Source organism: Terrapene carolina, unplaced genomic scaffold (assembly GCF_002925995.2).
Source record: "Terrapene carolina triunguis isolate 2854851 unplaced genomic scaffold, T_m_triunguis-2.0 Scaffold17, whole genome shotgun sequence".
Lineage (NCBI taxonomy): Eukaryota > Metazoa > Chordata > Testudines > Emydidae > Terrapene > Terrapene triunguis.
In genome coordinates this window covers 10,076,961-10,096,235 of record NW_020664368.1, presented here as the reverse complement: position 1 = coordinate 10,096,235, position 19,275 = coordinate 10,076,961, and the positions used below count along the sequence as shown (strand labels likewise).

General features: G+C 42.2%; 1 protein-coding gene across 2 annotated transcripts in view; it reads right to left on the bottom strand.

The window, feature by feature from the left end:
- Positions 1-19,275, bottom strand: part of LOC112104824 (tudor domain-containing protein 3) — a 265,871-nt gene that overhangs the window by 124,510 nt on the left and 122,086 nt on the right. For both annotated transcript variants that reach the window (XM_024197380.3, XM_024197381.3), the window contains exons 4-5: positions 17,434-17,594; positions 281-422 (exon numbers count right to left, since the gene is read on the bottom strand). In XM_024197380.3, coding sequence (XP_024053148.2) covers positions 281-422; positions 17,434-17,594 — 303 coding nt within the window. The remainder of the gene's footprint in view (positions 1-280; positions 423-17,433; positions 17,595-19,275) is intronic.

Below are 19,275 nucleotides of genomic sequence, written 5' to 3'. Positions count from 1 at the left end.
TTTTAACCCACATTTTAAATTTAAAATTCTGCAGAATAAAAAAGGAATCATTTGTTGCTCAAAGGTCTTCATTGATTTCTGCGTGGGCAGCATCTGAACTGCAGCATAAAATATTACATTTAATTAAGGTCATTTGGCTTTATCCATAACAATAACTTGGGCATTTAAAATACTATTATTGTATAAAAACTTCTAACATTTTATTAGTCACAATTAGCTTGCAGAAGTTATATATAATTAACCTTCTGTAAGACAAGAATTCACAGTGATGTTACCTCACCCTTTGTAACTCCCACTTTTCTATAAGATGCTCCACTTCACCGCCAAGAACTACAGTGTTACTGTCATCCAAAAGCAGGAATCCATTTTTCACTTCAACAATTCCTGACAGCTTAATTTTTGTTCCAGGTGGAGTGTTCAGGCTAAAAACAGAAACAAACAAAATCTCAAACATTATATATAGAGACTCTACCAGATAAAACCCCACCACGGGTTATTAAATAGCAGTACATTTAAATAAAGTGAAGCAATGTTGACAGAAAATTAGCTATAAATAGGTTTTCTTATATAAAAACAAATATTTGGTTACTTTTTAAATAATAATATGTGTGAACAAACCTATTTATGGAACCAAAGTCAATACTTTCCAAGTATAAAACACGTGAAACATTCTTGGAGTGGGTTGGTGGGATTAATTGCTTTTTGTGCTAAATGTTTGATTTGACTGAAACAAACAATACATAGGAAAAACTACTGATATCAAATTACTAAGATAAACAGCTGCAAAATCACTCTTGCAATGTATTAAATAATAATAAATACAATAAATAAAACATAGCATTAGGATTGCATTTTTTCTTAATGCTGATGGTGAGAGCAAATGCCTGACAGGTATTTGAAAGGCGGTCCATGAGTTCTTGTAATAGATCTTCAATGTGGGCTATGAGGGCAGCATCATCAGCTAATAGAAGTTCCCTGATTAGCACCTTTTTGACTTCGGTCTTTGACTTAAGTCAGGACAGGTTGAAGAGTTTCCCATCTGATCTTGTGTGGCGATACACTCCATCTTTCATGTACTTAATCACACAGTTCAAGAGTACTGAGAAGAAGATTCCAAAGAGCATGGGGCAAGAACACATCTTTGCTTCACTCCGCTTTTCATCTCAAGAGCTGTCCGAAGTGGACCCGTCAAACTGGACAGTTGCTCTCATGTTGTTGTGGAATGAACATATAAGACTTAACAGGGTTGGTGGACATCCTATCTTTTCTAGTATTGCAAACAGATCTGCTCTGCTGTCTGTGTCGAATGCTTTTGTTAGGTCCACGAAGGCGATGTACAATGGTCGGTTTTGCTCTCTGCACTTTTCTTGGAGTTGACACAGAGAAAATATCGTGTCTGCAGTTGATCTTCCAGCTCTGAATCTGCACTGTGATTCAGGGTAGACACGATTCACCAGCTGTTGTAGGCGCACTAAGATGGCTTTTGTGAAAGCTTTTCCTGCTTCGCTTAGTAGTGAGATACCACTGTAGTTGTTGCAGTCGCCCTTTTCGCCTTTATTTTTTACAAAGTGATGGTGTTTGCATCGCGCATCTCTTGTGGTACCTCACCCTCTTTCCAGCACTTAAGTATATCTGATAAAGATATGGTAATAGGCTGTCTTTCCCGCACTTGAGATTTCTGCTGGGATACCATCTTTTCCAGGAGCCTTGCCAATTGATAGAAAATCAATGGCCTTGCTTACCTCTTCTACAGTGGGCTCCACATCTAGCTCTGGCATGACCTGTAGAGTTGGTATTTGGTCCAGTGATTTGCTGGTGATGTTTCTTTCTTATGCTTATAGCTCTAAATAATGTTCAACCCAATGAGTCAACTGCTTGCTTTTATCTGTAATGATTTCACCGCTGTGTGATTTGAGAAGGGCAACCTTGTTGACAGTGGGACTTAGAGCTTTCCTCAGGCCATCATACATGACTTTGAGGTTTCCTGTGTCTGAGGCTGTCTGTATCTCTTCACAGAACTTGATCCAGTTATGATTTAAACAGAGTCTGCTTGCTCGCTGTATCTCGTTTTTTGCATGTCGAAGTCTCACTTTGGTGCACTCTGTTGGCTTTTTGTTGTGTTCCAGATAGGCTGTGTTCTTAATGTTGATGAGAGGTAATAGTTCCGCTTCATTTTCTTCAAACCAGTCCTTTTTTGATGGTCTCTTTCCCCCCAAATGTGGCTAAAGCTGTTTCATGGATTGTTGTTCTTAAATCTTCCCAAAATTCCTCTGCCTTCTCTGGTAATGACTTCTAGGAGCTTTACTCACTTGTTTCTCACAGCAAAACCAACATCATGCAGACGATTTTCTTGGCTGCTGTTACCTTGCCAAAAGAAGGTGTAATTGGTCTCTTAGACAGAACCAGCATCTGCAAGTCTTGTTTCCTGAAGTGCTGCAATGTCAACATTGAGTTTGTACAGCTCACGGTGTATCAAAGCTGACTTCCGTATGCTGCTCGTGTATTGTAGGTCGTCATCGTCTGTCAATCCCAGACACATGGTCCTGACATTCCAGCTACCAAGCCGGAAAGTTCTTGGTTTCTTATTTTTGCCAGGTGCAAGGTTTCCGTCTGCCATTCAACTTTTGGGTCTAGCCCCACGCACCCCAGGAGGCGGGCAGACTGTGGCGGGTCAGCACTCAATTGTCTGGGGGCTGCCCAGCTTTGGAGCAGGCGGTGGCTGACCAATGGAATGCAGTGACTCCTCCCACCGTCGAAGGTGACCCGTGGCGCGCTCCTCTACACCAATCAAGTGAGAGCTTATAACCTGCAACTGCCACCTTCTGTGTTATGTCCATGTTACCAGCAAGGATGGAATGTCCTCTCCATGTGATGTGGCTGCAATAGCCGGGGCAGTTGATATGGAGGCACTGCTTTGTCCATATGTCAGCGTCCCTCTCTTCACTTCACTGGTTTGGACCAAAGGAAGAACGGGAGTCGATACATTTGGAACCAGTTACGCTGCAGGAGTTGCCAGAGCAAAGCAGATCTTCCATCTGTCTGCCTTTCGGGGCTCCACTCCTAGAATGGTTATCAGCCACAGGTGAAGGACCCAATCTGTCCTGTGTGGATGTCGTTGGCAAAAACACTGAGTGAATTTGCTCATCCGCCTTTTGATGGCATTTCCTCCATTAAGGGTTCCACTACCCTCCTCAGGCGCTCATCAGTCCAAAGCCGTTGGTGCTTCCTGAAGTTTCTGGGTTAATTAATCACCGCCCAGCACTTGGTGTTGACCAACACAGATTATACCGCTTATGGTCATAGCGGTAGCAGGTTTTCAATCCTGACCTGGCCTATCAACTACTCAGATTCAAATTCAAGTTCTAGAATTCTTAGAGTTAAGACTTGTAGATTATAAAGCATTCCTTAGGTTACATTTATAATCCATAACAGCATTCCTATTTCAAACGCAATTATGTGTAACAAATCTAGCCTAAATCTAACCTCTACTATATGAGCAACTCTGCCATGCTCCCTCATCAAAAGTCTGCCTCTCATCCATAAGGCACTTTGCCAGCAGGTTTCTCCAGGACAGCCAGTGCTACTTACACACAGATGTATTGCAGTGCACAAGCTAAGCTACCTTTCCTTGTAAAGCCAGCAGCATAATTAAATTGATTAGAATCATGCAATCTTGACTACTACAGCTGTTTCCACTAGTAGTAAGGCAAACCATGAGTAATCTAAGTTGTTTTCTGTACAAAAAGACAAGACAAAAATAGGAGAAAGTGGAACAGGCAGAGAAAGCAATAAAGAGAAAAAGATGCTAACAAATGAGCACCGAGCGGAGAGAATGGCAGTTCCAGATTCTATACATTAAGAACTACATGGGTCACTAAAGTTTAGAAGTTTGAGCTACCAATATTGTCTACTGGTAGATGAGCAAGTGAAATAGTGAAATAATGTTTTAACCTATATTAAACCACAGAGGATTAGTAGTCTAAAAGTCAATCTTGAAATAACTAGACTTCTGGAAGCCAAGGTTTAAATCTCAACGGGGCTGACTTACGGTAGGTCTATACAGAAAAGAAAAAGCCACAGTTGGCCTGTGCCAGCCAACTCAGGCTTACAGGGCTGTTTCATTGTTGTATAGACTTCTGGGTCTATTCACACAGGGTCCTAGAGAACCCGGAAGTCTACACAAGCAGTGAAATAGCCCCGCAACCCCGAGTCGACTGGCACGGGCCAGCTGCAGGTGTGCTTTTTTTTTTTGCTGTGCAAACATAACCTCAGCCACTCATCATCTAAGGGAAATAAATTGATGTATACCTATTGTACTATATAGGGTGGCAGGGATCTTTCAAGAGACGTTAAAAATAAAGGTCTTGTCTGTTACTTGCCTCCTTGTGTCCTTAGCAAAAAGTTACCCTAACCTAGGCACTGTACTGGCTGTTTGTTGACCCCTCCCATCCTGGAGGTGGCTGCACAATTATTCATCTGATACATAGTTTTCAGTTCTTTGGGATCCTTCAGTATGAAAGGTGCTATTATATATACATACGTGTGTGTGTGTGTGTGTGTGTATTTATTTTACATAGATATACAGAGAGAGATATAGTTACTTATCTATTCCGTAACTGTTGAACTTTGAGATATGTTGCACATATCCATTCCACTTTAGCTGTGTGCATGCCCAAAGCTGGAAATTTTCCCCAGAATGATAGCTGGGAGCATAAGCAGATGCAGGGTAAGAGTATGAAGCCACCCCAACCACCCTTTGGTTCTTTAACATTGGAATCCAAAATGAACTAGACTCTGAAGCATTGTGGAAGGAGGAGATATCATGAAAGGGACACATGCAACACATCTCGAAGAATAATAGTTATAAAACACACAAGTAGCCTTTTCCTCTTCTGCAAGTGACTGCACATGTCCATTCCATGCTAGGCGACATCAAAGTAGTTCATAACAGAGGCGGGGACTTGGAGTCTATCTGAAAGGTATTGCAGAATCACCGTTCCCAAGCTGGCTCCATCCTTAGAAGCTACTGAGATATGTAATGCTTGGTGAACATAGGAACAGATAATAAAGTAACTGCTCTGCAAATGTCAGAAATAGGGATGTTTCCTCAACGGGATATTGAAGCTGCTAGAACTATTGTGGAGTCTGCTGAGAGCGTTTTTTGCATGAGGTGTTATTTTTAGAATCTCATAACATGTTGGTAAACATGTTGTAATCTAATTAGAAATCCTTTGTGTGGAAACCACCTTCCCCTTCAACGTGTCTGCACACAAGACTAACAACTGAGCAGATGTAATTTACCTACCCTTCTGTTCGATGGTACCAGTTACCGGCGAGCCACGACTTGAGCTTCTCTGATCTTCTCCTAAGTCAGGAGACCCGATGAGGCTATGAAGCTTCTGCCTATCATGGTAAGAAGCGCGTCGGCTGCGAGAAGGCAACCATTGGCATGATGACCCCCGCGACGGGGAGCACTGCCGGAAAGGTGGAGACTGTGGTAGTCTCAATGCGGGTTTACCCTGGGACTGGGACCCCGCAAGGGCCGGAGTGGGCGGCACCGTGAGGGACATGTCGTCTTGCACCGCTTGGAGGGCCTCCGGCGTGGACGGCACCCAGAGCTGACAAGGACCTCCACCGCTATCCAGGGGAGCAGGCTGGGCTACACTGTTCGACCTGAGCTGGGGCCTGGGATCCCAAAGGGGGTGAAGAGGTGCCCAAGACAGGGCCTTGGTCCACCCCAGACTTGTCCTTTCCCCTGCGGGAAGCTGGAGACCTCCCTCGCCCAGTCTTCCTGGGCTTCTTGGCTGGAGCCATGGAAGGAGACCAGTGCGGGCTCGTAGATGGTACCGACAGGGCACTACGCACCGAGGGCATGGTGCTCAGCGCTGAATCAGAGCACTGCTTCAGCACTGGGGTAATGGCAGACTTCATCAGGAGTGCCGTCAAGCAAATGTCATGCTCCTTCTTCATCCTGGGCTTGAAGGACTTGCAGATTTTGCACTTATCACTAATGTAACCTTCACCCAAGCACCCTAAACAACTATTATGTGGCTCGCTAATGGGTGGGGGCCTTTTACAGAGATCACAAGGTTTAAAGCCTGGGGACCGAGGCATGCCCCATCCCAAGGCAAAGTCCCTTTAGGGACCTGCTAAGTCTCTAACTTAACAAATAGGTTGAACTAAACTAGAGGGAAACTAGAGTAAGTTTAGGAAGAGGGTGTAACGGTGCACCCCATAAGGCTTTATGGAAATATGCTTATGAATGTATATATATGACATAACAGGAAAATGTTTTATGCTACATATGCCATGTAACATATCTCTGTAAAGGTTATGATCTACTGAATCTATTCATCCTATTTGTATGCATGTGTCATTGTTGTATTCGAAGTTATGAATATTGGATGAATATAGAAATTGCTTGATTTCTAAGTAGCCTTAGTTAAGCATTTGGTCAGCTTCTTGAGAAAGGAATGTGCAAATTAAGTGCCCAATCAAGAAACACTTAAAGGACAATGAATCTTGGAAGGCGCCAATCCACATAAGAAGTCTACCTGAGGACGTTCAGGGTAGCATGTAAACAATGGCTTCTGCATGTAAAAACTGAGTCATGCTTGGACATGTAACTTGCCCATGTGACTCCAAAACTCCATCTTGGAGCTGGACTTTGCATAGCAGAGAGGAGGGGGTCTCCACCCACAAGAGAAAGTCTATTTAAACCCCTATCAAAACTCCATTTTGGCTTCATCTGGCTAAAGAGATAGCCTCTCCACCCCCAAGGATACCTGAGAGAAATTGGAACAAAGGACAGTAACTACAGGAGGGGGTGAGTGATTGCTGGACCCAGACAAGAAGGAGTCTAGTCTGTAAAAGTAAGCTTACTGGAATTCCTCTGATGGTGAGGTTTTTATCTGTATTCAGTTTTCTTACTGTATTAGACATAGACTTGCGTATTCTATTTTATTTTGCTTGGTAATTCACTTTGTTTTGTCTGTTACTACTTGGAACCACCTAAATCCTACTTTCTGTATTTAATAGAATCGCTTTTTACTTATTAATTAACCCAGAATATGTATTAATACTCTGGGAGGGAGGGGGACAAACAGCTGTGCATATCTCTCTATCAGTGTTATAGAGGGCGAACAATTTATGAGTTTACCCTGTCCAGGGAAGAGAGCCTGGGGCCAGAGCAACAACTGTTGTGACCAACCTAAAGCATCCATCCATGACTGACCAGCCACACTATTATCCTGTGAACATCAACAAAAGCCATATTTCTCCCATCTTTACCATCTCTTCTCCCGCCGCATGTGTTTCTGTTCTGTCTAAAGCAAGAAAGCAACTATTATTCCTGACTCAGAATTGAACAACAGAACTAACCCTTTTTCCCCCCACTAAAAAGGATTATTTGACAGATTAAGAAACGGGCCAATATTCATCTTCTTTACAAAGAAAGTTTGATAGGTTTTAATAAAGTTTGTTCTGCCACACTCAATTTCAGTTTCATTGAATTTTACCTTTTCTTGATTCCTTTCCTTTTGTGTATTTTAATCAATAAACTTCTAACCTTTAGCGTGAACTTTCTAGTGTGTTGCCGTGGTATTAAGTAGGCTGAGGTCTCCATATACCAAACCTCGTATCTTGTTTAACACTGATTAATGTTGGATAGTGATATGGTCATATAAACACCTTTAACCCTTTGAGTCCATATAGTTCATCTAAATTAAAACAAGTCTGTATTGTTTGCTTGAGAATAGCCTCATGAGATTGGTCTCCAAAAAGGGACAGAAAAGGGGTGTGGGTAAAAGGGACAGAGAGAAACTGCAGATTGTAACCCAGTCCCACAGTACTCAGAACTTATCGGTCTATTATGATGATGATCCAAGCACTCAGGAAGTAAGATAGCCTGTTTCCAAGGAGGAGTAGGACAGGGAAGATTCTGATGGGTTTCATATGCTGACCTCAACCAAAGAGTCAAACAGATATCTTTGACATACACGGCTGTTTAGATGAAGCTAAGGTGGAAGGAGGAGGTGATCTCCTTCAGAGACTTATCTCTTCTTCTAGCCTGGCCAGGTTGTCTCAAGGGACATAATGATTGCGTCTGCTGATTCTAAGGGTGGTATTATTTCCTGTTTGGAGATGGCAGGTAGATGCCCAAGGACCTGAGAGTATCTCTAGAATCCTTAAGAAAATGTAGAACCTCACTCATTTTTTCAGAGAAGCGTTTGCTGGACTTCCATAGGTATGCCAAAGGATTGCAAACCACGAGGAACAGTACATAGATATCACCGTTGCCATCACCTTTACTGCTGTGTCAGACACATTTAGGTCTGCTTGGAAAGCAGTTCTTGCCGCCACACATCGCAACTGCCTGGAACTCCTCCTTGACCACCTCCAGCAGTTCATCATGTCCCAGTTGGAGAAATCATACCTAGCCAAAAGCACTTGATTATTGGCTATACCAACTTATAACCCTGATATTGAAAAAATTTTAATGACCAAATAAGTCCAACTTCGAGTATTTGTCCTTAGGGGTAGATTTCGGGCAGCCCTGATTAGTTCTCTCATTAACTGCAACAACCACCAAAGACCCTGGGGTCAGGTGAAAGTAAAAATTTTCACATTCTTGTGAAGAAACCTGATATCCGTGCACAAACCTTTTAGCAATGGAAGGTAAGGGTGAGGGTGTCCACCAGAGAGTCTTTGTTGGTTCCAGTGTATCTCCATTAATGGGCAATGCCACCCTGCCTGGAGTGCAAGTATGGCAGATGTCCACCAATTTGTGTGGATTTTCCTGTATTAACTCAAACTGTATGCCCAAGGAATTAGCCACCCTCTTTAGTAGTTCCTGATATGTTTTAGAGTCATCAGGAATTGGAGATGAAGATTTGAAAATCAGAGGCACATCAGGGGATGATGAAGATGTATTTATGGGAAGGAGAGCAGCTTCAATATGAGTTGGTTGTTCCTGAGGGTCTAGTTGTATTGATCTAGCTGCTAAAGGATATACTGCCTCAGCAGTGGTGGTACTTAGGCCGGTACTGGGATATGCTTATTAATGTAAATATGACATAACTGGTATATGTTTTATGCTACATATGCCATGTAACATATCTCTGTAAAGGTTATGATCTACTGAATATATTTATCCTATTTGTATGCATGTATCATTTTTGTATTTGAAGTTATGAATATTGACTGTGTACTTGTTTGATTTTAAGTAGCCTTAGTAAGGCATTTGGGCAGCTTCTTTAGAAAGGAATTTGCAAGTTAAGTGCCCAATCAAGAAACACTTAACAGATAATGAATCTTGGAAGGCTCCAATCCACATAAGAAGTCTACCTGAGGACGTTCAAGGTAGCATGTAAACAATAGCTGCTACCTGTAAATTCTGAGTCATGCATGAACATGTGACTTGCCCATGTGACTCCAAAACTCCATCTTGTAGCTGGGATTCTACACAGGGGGAGGGAGGGGTGTCCACCCAAGAGAAAGTCTATTTAGACCCCTGGGAGACCCCTCCATTTGGTCTCCAGCTGGCTCAAGAGATAGCCTCTCCACCCCCAAAGAATACCTGAAAGAAACTGGAACAAAGGACAGTAACCACGGGGGTGAGAGTGATTGCTGGACCCACACTAGAAGGAGGCTAGTCTGTAAAAGAGGCTTATTAGAACATCGCTGAGGGTGAGATTTTATTTGTATTCAGCTTCTTACTGTATGTATTAATACCCTGGGGGGGAGGGAGGGGGGCATACAGCTGTGCATATCTCTCTATCAGTGTTATAGAAGGTTCAGACCTGGGTCTTGGTTTGTACAGGCTAGCATGTCTGGCTCAAACTAGCAAGGTTCTGGAGTCCCAAGCTGGCAGGGAAAATGGGTTAGAAGTAGTCTCAGCACATCAGCTGGCAGTTTGCAAAGGGTTTCCTGTGATCCAACCTGTCACACTGGGCATAGCTGACTCCCTTCTATGCACCACAGACTTCGATAAAACAGGGGAGCCCAATCTCAAACTAGAGGGCATACTCCATGGATAACAGTAGGGCCGAAGTGGAACCCAGGTGGGCATAGGAGGTCAGTTGTACCAACTCCAAGAAGTCCAGTCTCTGGGTCTACTTCTTGAATTTGCATGAGAGACTTCTTCACAGTTGGTACTGAGGAAAGGGTTGGTTGCTAACAGTATGCATCAACTCTGCTGGCAGAGCAGAACGGTCATACTGGGTCAGACCAAAGGTCCATCTAGCCCAGTATCCCGTCTTCCAACAGTAGCAAACGTCAGATGCTTCAGAGGAAATTAACAGAACAGATAATCATCAAGTGATCCATCCCCTGTCACCCCTTCCCAGCTTCTGACAAACAGAGGCTGCCACAAGCATTTGCACCATGGAAATGAGTAGTGCTGAAATGTCCCCATCAGTTTAAAGCAGTGGGGAGTCCACATCATGAAGTACAAAAGGTCCATAGCAGCTTCATCTGCTCCCAGTGTTGTCAACATCAAGAGGACTGGTTGCACCAAAGTATGTGGTGGTGTTGAGGTTGGCTGCACAACAGACATCATCCCCAGAGGCCTCACCATCTATAACACTCTGACCACAACATAAAACTTCAAATATGCTAAAAAACTGAAGAATCATCTCCTAAACCTCACATACTACAGAAGGGACCACCTCAAATACAAAATCATCACATACTCACACACACTGGGGGGGGGGGGGGAAATCAAGAAAGCTTATCTGGAGATCATGCAAGAAACCCAAAGTAATTATTAAAAAAACCACTTGATGACAGTCATCCAACACAAAAATAAAAAGTGTAACCATCTACAACAACTCCACAACCCACAGACCACCACCTTCGGGGGGAAAACATAACACCAGGACCTACCACATGGACACTACATGACACACCAAAAATCAATTATGAAGACTACCCCCTAACTAGAGTTGAATTATCTGCACTCTACAATGGACTGAACTTCTGTCCCAACACTGATACTGTCCCAAACACTGGAGCCCCCTAATAGGGCTCCAGCCTGCCATCCTTTGATCCCTAATCACTTTAGGATCCCTTAACAAAGGGCAAGGCTACTCAGGGAGAACAGGGGTTTAAAAAGCCACATCCTAAACAACCAGAGGAACTAGCGAACAGCAACAGCAATCAGGGGAGTTTTGCAAGGGGAGTTCTCCAGGTGAATGAGAAGATCCTAGGGGTGAGTTTGTTGTCCGTTAGTTGTTGTGTGCTTTCTACTTGCCATGTGCCTGCTCGATTAAAGTTTTTAGTGTGGTCTGTTTGGGGGACTGTGTGCTGAGCTTAGCAGCTAGCTAGACAAGGCTGAGAGCTTCCAAACGGAGGTCTGGGCTGCCATCCTTTGATCCCTAATCTCTTTAGGATCCCTTAACAAGGAGGAACAGGGGCTTAAAAAGTCAGCTCCTAAGCAACCAGAGGAGTTATCAAACAGGAGCAGCAAACAGGGGAGTTTTGCAAAGGAGTTTAGAGAGGGACCACGAGAGCTAGTTACACCTCACATTCTCTAAACTTAGCCAACAAACACGCTTCCCCCCCCCCCCCCAAAAAAAACAACCACAACAAAAACACCTATAAGGGTAAAAATAATGCAGCCAGAAGTCCAGTAGCAGAATGGGGGCTATCCAGTTTATTGCACTGAATGGCATATGTGTGCATTCGGTGCAAGCAGCTCATGGCCCTCAGAGACCGAGTATGGGCTCCTGAGACAGAGTTGCTGAACTGGAGGAGCAAAGAGAGGCAGAGAGGTACATAGGGGAGAATTTCCAGTATTTAGTAGAACAGCCCCCCAAGACTGACACCTCCAGCCTGACAGCCTCTGTGTTGCTGAGGAAGATAAAAGTTTTGGGAAAGGAGACTATCAAGCTGGAGTTGAGGGAAATTCACTGCCAGCAGCAGTGCAGAAGGATGCCATGCCATGCCATTGCCACGCTTACTTCTGCACTGCTGCCTGCAGAACTGGACCTCAGTCAGCAGCCGCCACTCTCTGGCCACCCAGCTCTGAAGGCACCATTGCAGGAGTAAGGGTGGCATGGTAAGGTATTGCCACCTTTACTTCTTTACTGCTGCTGGCAGGGCACTGCCTTCAGAGCTGGGCACCTGGCAAATAGCCGCCGCTCTCCAGCTGCCCAGCTCTGAAGGCAGTACAGAAGTAAGGGTGGCAATATCGTGACACCCCCCCCAACCCTAAAATAACCTTGCGCCCCCCTACAACTCTCTTTTGGGTCAGGATCCCCAATTTGAGAAATGCTGGTCTCCTCCATGAAATCTGTATAGTATAGGGTAAAAACACACAAAAGACCAGATTTCACGGGGGGAGACCAGATTTCATGGTCCGTGATGCATTTTTCATGGCCATGAATTTGGTAGGGCTCTGTAATAAGTGACCAGGACCAGAAGGTATTCACCTAAGAGTTCTAAAGTAAACCATATGAAATTGCAGAACTATACATTAGAGTATGTAACTTAAACCAGCCTCTATACCAGACGACTGGAGGATAGCTAATATCACGCTGAGCCTTTTAAAAAAAAAAAAAAGAAAAGCTGCAGAGGTGATCCTGACAATTACAGGATGATAAGCCAACCCTGATACTGAGAAGGGCAACAAAAATATTTAGGGGTATGGAATAGCTTCCATATGAAGAGAGATTAAAAAGACTGGGACTGTTCAGCTTGAAAAGAAATGGGGGCATAAGAGAGGACATGACAGAAGTGTATAAAATCATGAATGGTGTAAGCAAAGTAAATAAGGAAGGGTTATTTAATCCTTCACATAACACAAGAACCAGGGTCAGTCGATTAAATTAATAAACAGCAGATTTAAAACAAACAAAAGGAAGTACTTCTTCACACAACACAGAGTCAACCCGTGGAACTCATTGCCAGGGTCAAAATGGTAACTGAGTTAAAAAATAATTAGATATATTAATGGAAGATAGGTCCATTAGTGGCTATTAACAAATGGTCAGGGACGCAACACCATGCACTGGAGCCTTTGACTGCCAGAAGCTGGGAGTGGATGACAGGTGATGGATCACTCAGTAATTGCCCTGTTCTGTTCATTCCCTTTCAAGCATCTGGCAGGAGGCACTGTCAGAAAACAAGATACTGGGCTAGATGGATCGCTGGTCTGAACAAATGGTCAAATGGCCATACTGACTGTTCTTCTAACAAAGGGAGAACTAGAAGAATTCTTTTTCCAATTCCACCTCGAAGAATTCTTCCATGACAAAAATGACACCACCCATGTCCCAACCAACAGTCATAGAAAAAAGAATGATTTGATTGGATACACCACAGCGGATGAAAACACAGCTGATCATTACATTGACTGCTTCAGGGGGAAAAAAATCAAATGTGAAATCCTAAGGAAACATCATATCCACCACAATCACTCCATTAACAAAAGGAAACCTATACAATCCCTGAAATTCAACGACCACATAAAGATCAAACCAAGGGGACAACATTAGTTCTCAACCACGATGACTATATCAACATGGCCAACTGACAATTCTCTTACACCGCTTACTATAAAAAAAACCTCAAAGACTACCTCACACCACAATCCACCTAAAAATCTCATGATATTGACAAATCCTTTACCAAACAACTCTTCTAAAGAAATTCTACAGCCTCATTGCCCATGAGCCCACCCCAGGGACCTTGTTAATGCTTCCCAAGGTACACAAAACAAGGGAAACCAGGCAGACCCATCATAATGCCAAACTCAGCCATTTCATCCTTTTCCCATTACAGTTTTATATTCAACAACAAACACTTTGTCCAAACCATGGGAACAGACATGGGTCATCAGCAGGGCTTCCCAATAAGCTAAACTCTGCCTGGCCACTTAGAGGAAGAATTTCTGGACAAATGCACCACAAAACCCATGATTTACCTGAGACACACTGATGGTATTTTCATCTTCTGGAACAATAACCTTAACTCCCTCATAGACTTCCACCACAACTTCAACAACCACCACGCATCCACCAAAGTCTCTCTAGAACACTCTGTTACCAACATTGACTTCCTCAACACCACAATCTGCTTCAACAGTGGAACCCTACAGACAATTACATACAAGAAACCCACTGCTCATCACACTTACCTACACAGATCCAGTAACCACCAAACATACCAAGAAATCTGTTATCCACAGCCAGACACTCACATACTACAGTATATGCTCCAAGGAGAAGGTCTGAGACATACCCTTTAATACACTTAAAAGCACCTTCGCCACTCAAGGATACTTCACCAGAATAGTAGTTCGTTACATGGAATGGGCAGCCCAAATATCCTAAGGCAATCTGGTTCAACACAGGAAAAAAATACCCTCCAACCTCACACCCATAGTTGTCACCCCCCACTGGAACTCTTATGGGGTATCAAACAATTACAATCCATACTCAATGGGGACCATATCCTGAAAGGAATCTTTTCCAAACCTCCTCTTCTGGTCTTCAAACAACCCCCCAGCCTCACTGTCAGAAGGAAGCTCCCCACAGACCAAGATTCACCAACTCCAAGCACCTCCACCCCCCTGCAACACACCTTTCAAGATCCCTGGGTCCTACACATGCCCATCACAATATGTGGTGTACCTCATCCAGTGCACTAAATGCCCCAATAACAACTATGTGGGTGAAGCCAAACAATCACTATACTCTTGAATGAACTCTCATAGAAAATGATAAAAACACAAAAAACCTCATATCACTCATGGGCGAACACTTTTCACAGAACCATCATTCCATATCTGACCTCTCAGTCCTCATCCTAAAGGAAACCTGCATATCATCTTAAGATGAGGAGTCTGGGTGCTTAAATTTATAACTGTGCTAGACACAAAAGACTACAGACTCAATGAATATATTGGATTGGCTCATTACAATACCCTGTAACCAACTAACCTTCCTTTGTCCTATGACTGAAGAAGCATTAACTGCCCACTTCACCTTGAATGGTCTCTTTGCAACAGTATTAACCCCTTATGCTTAATCTGTTCCACTTTTTATTTAGCTGCAACACTCTGAGTGCTTTTCCCAGACCTGAGGAAGAGCTTTCTGTGTAAGCTCAAAGGCTTGTCTCTTTCACCAACAGAAATTCGTTCAATAAAAAATATTACCTCACTCACCTTGTCTCTCTAATATCCTGGGACCAACACAGCCACAGCAACACTGCAAAGAAGTGTAGTTGGTGTCAATCTCAATGGTACAAAGGATAGCACCAGGAGCCGACAACTCCAACATGAGCAGATAGGTGAAAGAGAGAAGTTAAAAAAAAAATCCCAAATGAGAGAAAAAAAACCCTATTCCATAAACTATATATCTAAGAGCTATTAAACAACTATTTACAACAGGAAATACTTCTCTTCAGGGAATAAAGGTTACATGCAAACACCCACAAGATGCTCCAACTACTGACCACAGGCACGAAGAAAGAACTGATGGGCGGGCGGGGAAGTTCCAGCCTTTATACCCTTGGCTTTGAGCACAAGCAGATGCAGGGGACATGTGCTGGCCCAAAAGATACCGCTATGGGAAAAATCTCTGGCTTCAGTGTACTGGGTGTACACACCCCTACTGTGGAATGTATATGTGCAATCACCTGAAGAATTTTAATTATTACGTACATAAAATATACTTGCATGCTTATTTTACGAGCTGGGAAGCAGGAAGAAAGGTGCATTTAAAATAAGTTTCACAGGCAAAATATTCCTGGATCTAACTCTGCTGGCTTTCTGATCACACATATTACTTCTAGGGCAGGGGATGGGTCAAGAATGGATAGTATATTTGCTCCAGGTTTTGTTATCTTCATAGAAATTTTAGGTCTTTGAACAGGTCATTCAGTGAAGGAAGAAGAAAATATGAAAGTTGAAATTGGTGTTTTTCAACAGTACAAATGACTTCCTCAGCAAGCATAAATATTGTACTGCTTTTCAGAAAGTGTTCTTTAATGAACAAAACCTCAGCAGCAATGACTTGAACAGAAATAGCCCATATTAGTGCAATATCCTAAGGCTGAATGTAGTACAAGTGAAACTAATTGAGAGAAGCATCTATAAGACTGAGTTGTTATCGCCACCGCATCAGTAGAAATCGTGCCTGATTTTCTTTTCTTTTTTCTTACCAAAATTATCCATAATACTGGACATTTTGAAATGTATATGTATGATGAGACGTAATGGATAACAGTTGAACCAACTTCAGTAAGAATCTAGGATACAGATCAACTAAACCACAGCTTGCATCAAAAACCAATAGGTAAGAGGAGCTCAACAACTGCAATGGCACAAAAATCAGACTAGTGAAAGATCCTTATACTCCTACAGGGTGATAAGATTTCTCCTTCCTCAAATAAAGAAAAATTTGGAGTTAGATAAGGTTTTGTCAAGGTTGGTAGTGGTACGGCAACTTCCTAACATATCCAGTGTTTTCACAGCATGCACTGAGACCTATTTATTAGCACTAACCAGAAAAATGCAATTTATAGTTCAAGTCACTATCCATGACACACAATCTTTTGGAGGGGTGGGGGGAACTCCATTTCCATCATTCTTGCCCTTTCAATATGAACACCCTATTACTTTTCCTGAAAAATACCACGATCAAAAAACAATCACTAGCTAGGCAGCTGATGAACCAGGAAACAAATCAATCTTGTAAGAACGCGACGCAAAAGTGCATGTCCCAAAAACTTTATCCATTTGCCTTTCTCCTACCCCATGGATATTAGAGTCTTGGTCCCTAAGCTTTTCCCCAGAGTCAATCCAAAGCCCTGTTACTCATGGGCAGATAAATAAAACTAAATACATGTCAAAAAATTGTAAAAAGGGACGCTTATGAAAGTGCTGCCATTTTCATGGGCTATAAAATTAAATCTTTCTGAGTTTCTCTTCTCTCCATGTCTAGTTAAGATTCCACAATTAAAAAGCCTCAAAGAAATGCTTCTGATATTCTGGGGAGCAACTTCATCTACTCATCTCTTGTATGCCAATAGCTAACTTTACCTGGGTTGCCTGACATTTCACTATTTTTCAGGTTTCCTCTTCATCTCAAATTTACCAGACAATTGTCTCTGACTTTTCTATTTATTCTCTGTGGAACTTAAACATAACAAGTACAAGGAAAACTGCAAGCTCTCTGACATGGCGGGAATAAAAAGCAAAAGCTATGATACTTTTGGGATAAAAACCAAGAATAGCAGGGGAAGAAAAGGGAAAAAGGCAATGCAGTCAGGAACAAAAAGGTCTATTGCATTGTAAGAATTAATTCTGCTTATTTTTTTGAGTTATTTTGACAAAGTGGGAAATATTTTGCATATTACTGATTTTTCCATAAATACTATATAATGTTTAAATGTTGCAACAAAGACTCAATGAAGAAAATTGTTGTTCACCTTATTTTTGACATGTAATTATATTCTATTGCTATGCAGCTTGTGTGTCCATCAGTCATCTGCAAACGCAGCATTCTGGGAGCAGCCTGAGATTCTTCATTATCCTTTGGCGCAGCAACATTGCGTATTTTTTGTATCTGCAGGACACATGGGCCTTCCAGCTATAAATACAAAATGAAAAAGTGAAAAGTGAAAACATGAAAAACTCAATCACTTTTGTTTTGTTTTGTTTTGAACATTGGGATTTTGCTACACAGTGTTGTCTAGCCATACAAACTGAAGCCTATAGGCAAGACACAGCCTAATGGTCTGCAATTTCTGAAACTTCATGTTTTAGACTATCTTGTATATAAAATGAATTTGCAGAGAAAAGGCATCCTTCTACATATATACTAGCTACAATGCCAATTATCTGAAGGGGATGAAGAGTATTTAAAAAAATGCTGTGGAAATATTGTCACTTTCAGATTATCATGGAGGCCAAACACTAGGATTTCAAAATGCTATACCACAGGTTCTCAAAGCCAGAGTGAAGTAAAGTGAACATCAGCTGGCTTTACAGACCAGCTGGCTTTAAAAGAGCTGTATTTCAGCTAGCTCTGGCAGCTAAACTAGGAACATAGGGTCTTCAAATAGGGGGTTAACAATGTATGGCCCCCAGAAGACATTAGTGAAATTCACTTAACTAAATTCAGTAAATCCATATTGCACTAGCTATCCCACAAAAAGAATCTCATTTTGCTCGACTTCGAGTCAGGGTGGATCGATACAAATCCAAGTGATTTAAATCACCAATTTTAATTATGATTTGAAAGAGCAAGCAGAAAACCTTGCTTTAAATCGTTTTTGTCTTGTTTTGCATTTGTACTTTTTAGTTATTTTCCTAAAAAAGGTGGGTACAACCACTAAAACATGTTGATTCACAACCAAATATAGCCGTTAGCAAAAAAAAAACTAAACTAAATTTAATGTAACCCAAGTATACGCTATATCTATACACATTTTATTTAAGCAATTATATAACTTAAAATACATCTATTCAGAGTCTTAATTTTTACATTTGTATTATGTTAAAAAATAGTAAACAATGTATTTCTTCTTTACCGGATGATCATTTTTCTTGACTCAAGATTTGTGCCAAGCTGTATTAGAATGGACACTGGAATTCAATTAAAAATGCACAATAACAGCATTTTAAATTTGTTTTTATTAAATAAAATTACCCTGAATGTGCTGGATACATAAGAAAAAAAGTTTTAACAAAACATACTTTGCATTTAAAACTAAGTGATTTATTATAAAAAGAAAGTATTAATTGTAGTTAGTGATTTGATGGTGATCATGGCCCAAATTTTCAAAGTTATTTAGGTGCCTAAGGATGCAGATAGATGCCTAGAGCAGTGGTTCCCAGACTTGTTCCGCCGCTTGTGCAGGGTAAGCACCCTGGCGGGCCGGGCCGGTTTGTTTACCTGCCGCGTCCGCAGGTTCGGCCAACTGTGGCTCCCAGTGTCCGCGGTTCGCTGCTCCAGGCCGAAGCTGCTGGAGCACTGGGAGCCACGATCGGCCGAACCTGCGGAAGCGGCAGGTAAACAAACCGTCCCAGCCCGCCAGGGGCTTTCCCTGCACAAGCAGCGGAACAAGTTTGGGAACCACTGGCCTAGAGGAATTTTCTGAAGTGTCTAAGAAGGTTAACTTCTGTTAAAATCTATATGAGTTAGGCACCTAACTTGCTTAAACACTTTAAAAAAAAATCTCCCTAGACACCTATCTGAATCTTTGGGTGCCTAAATACCTTTGATAACACTGCTCTACAGCCAAAATGCTTCTGAAATAAATGTAGTC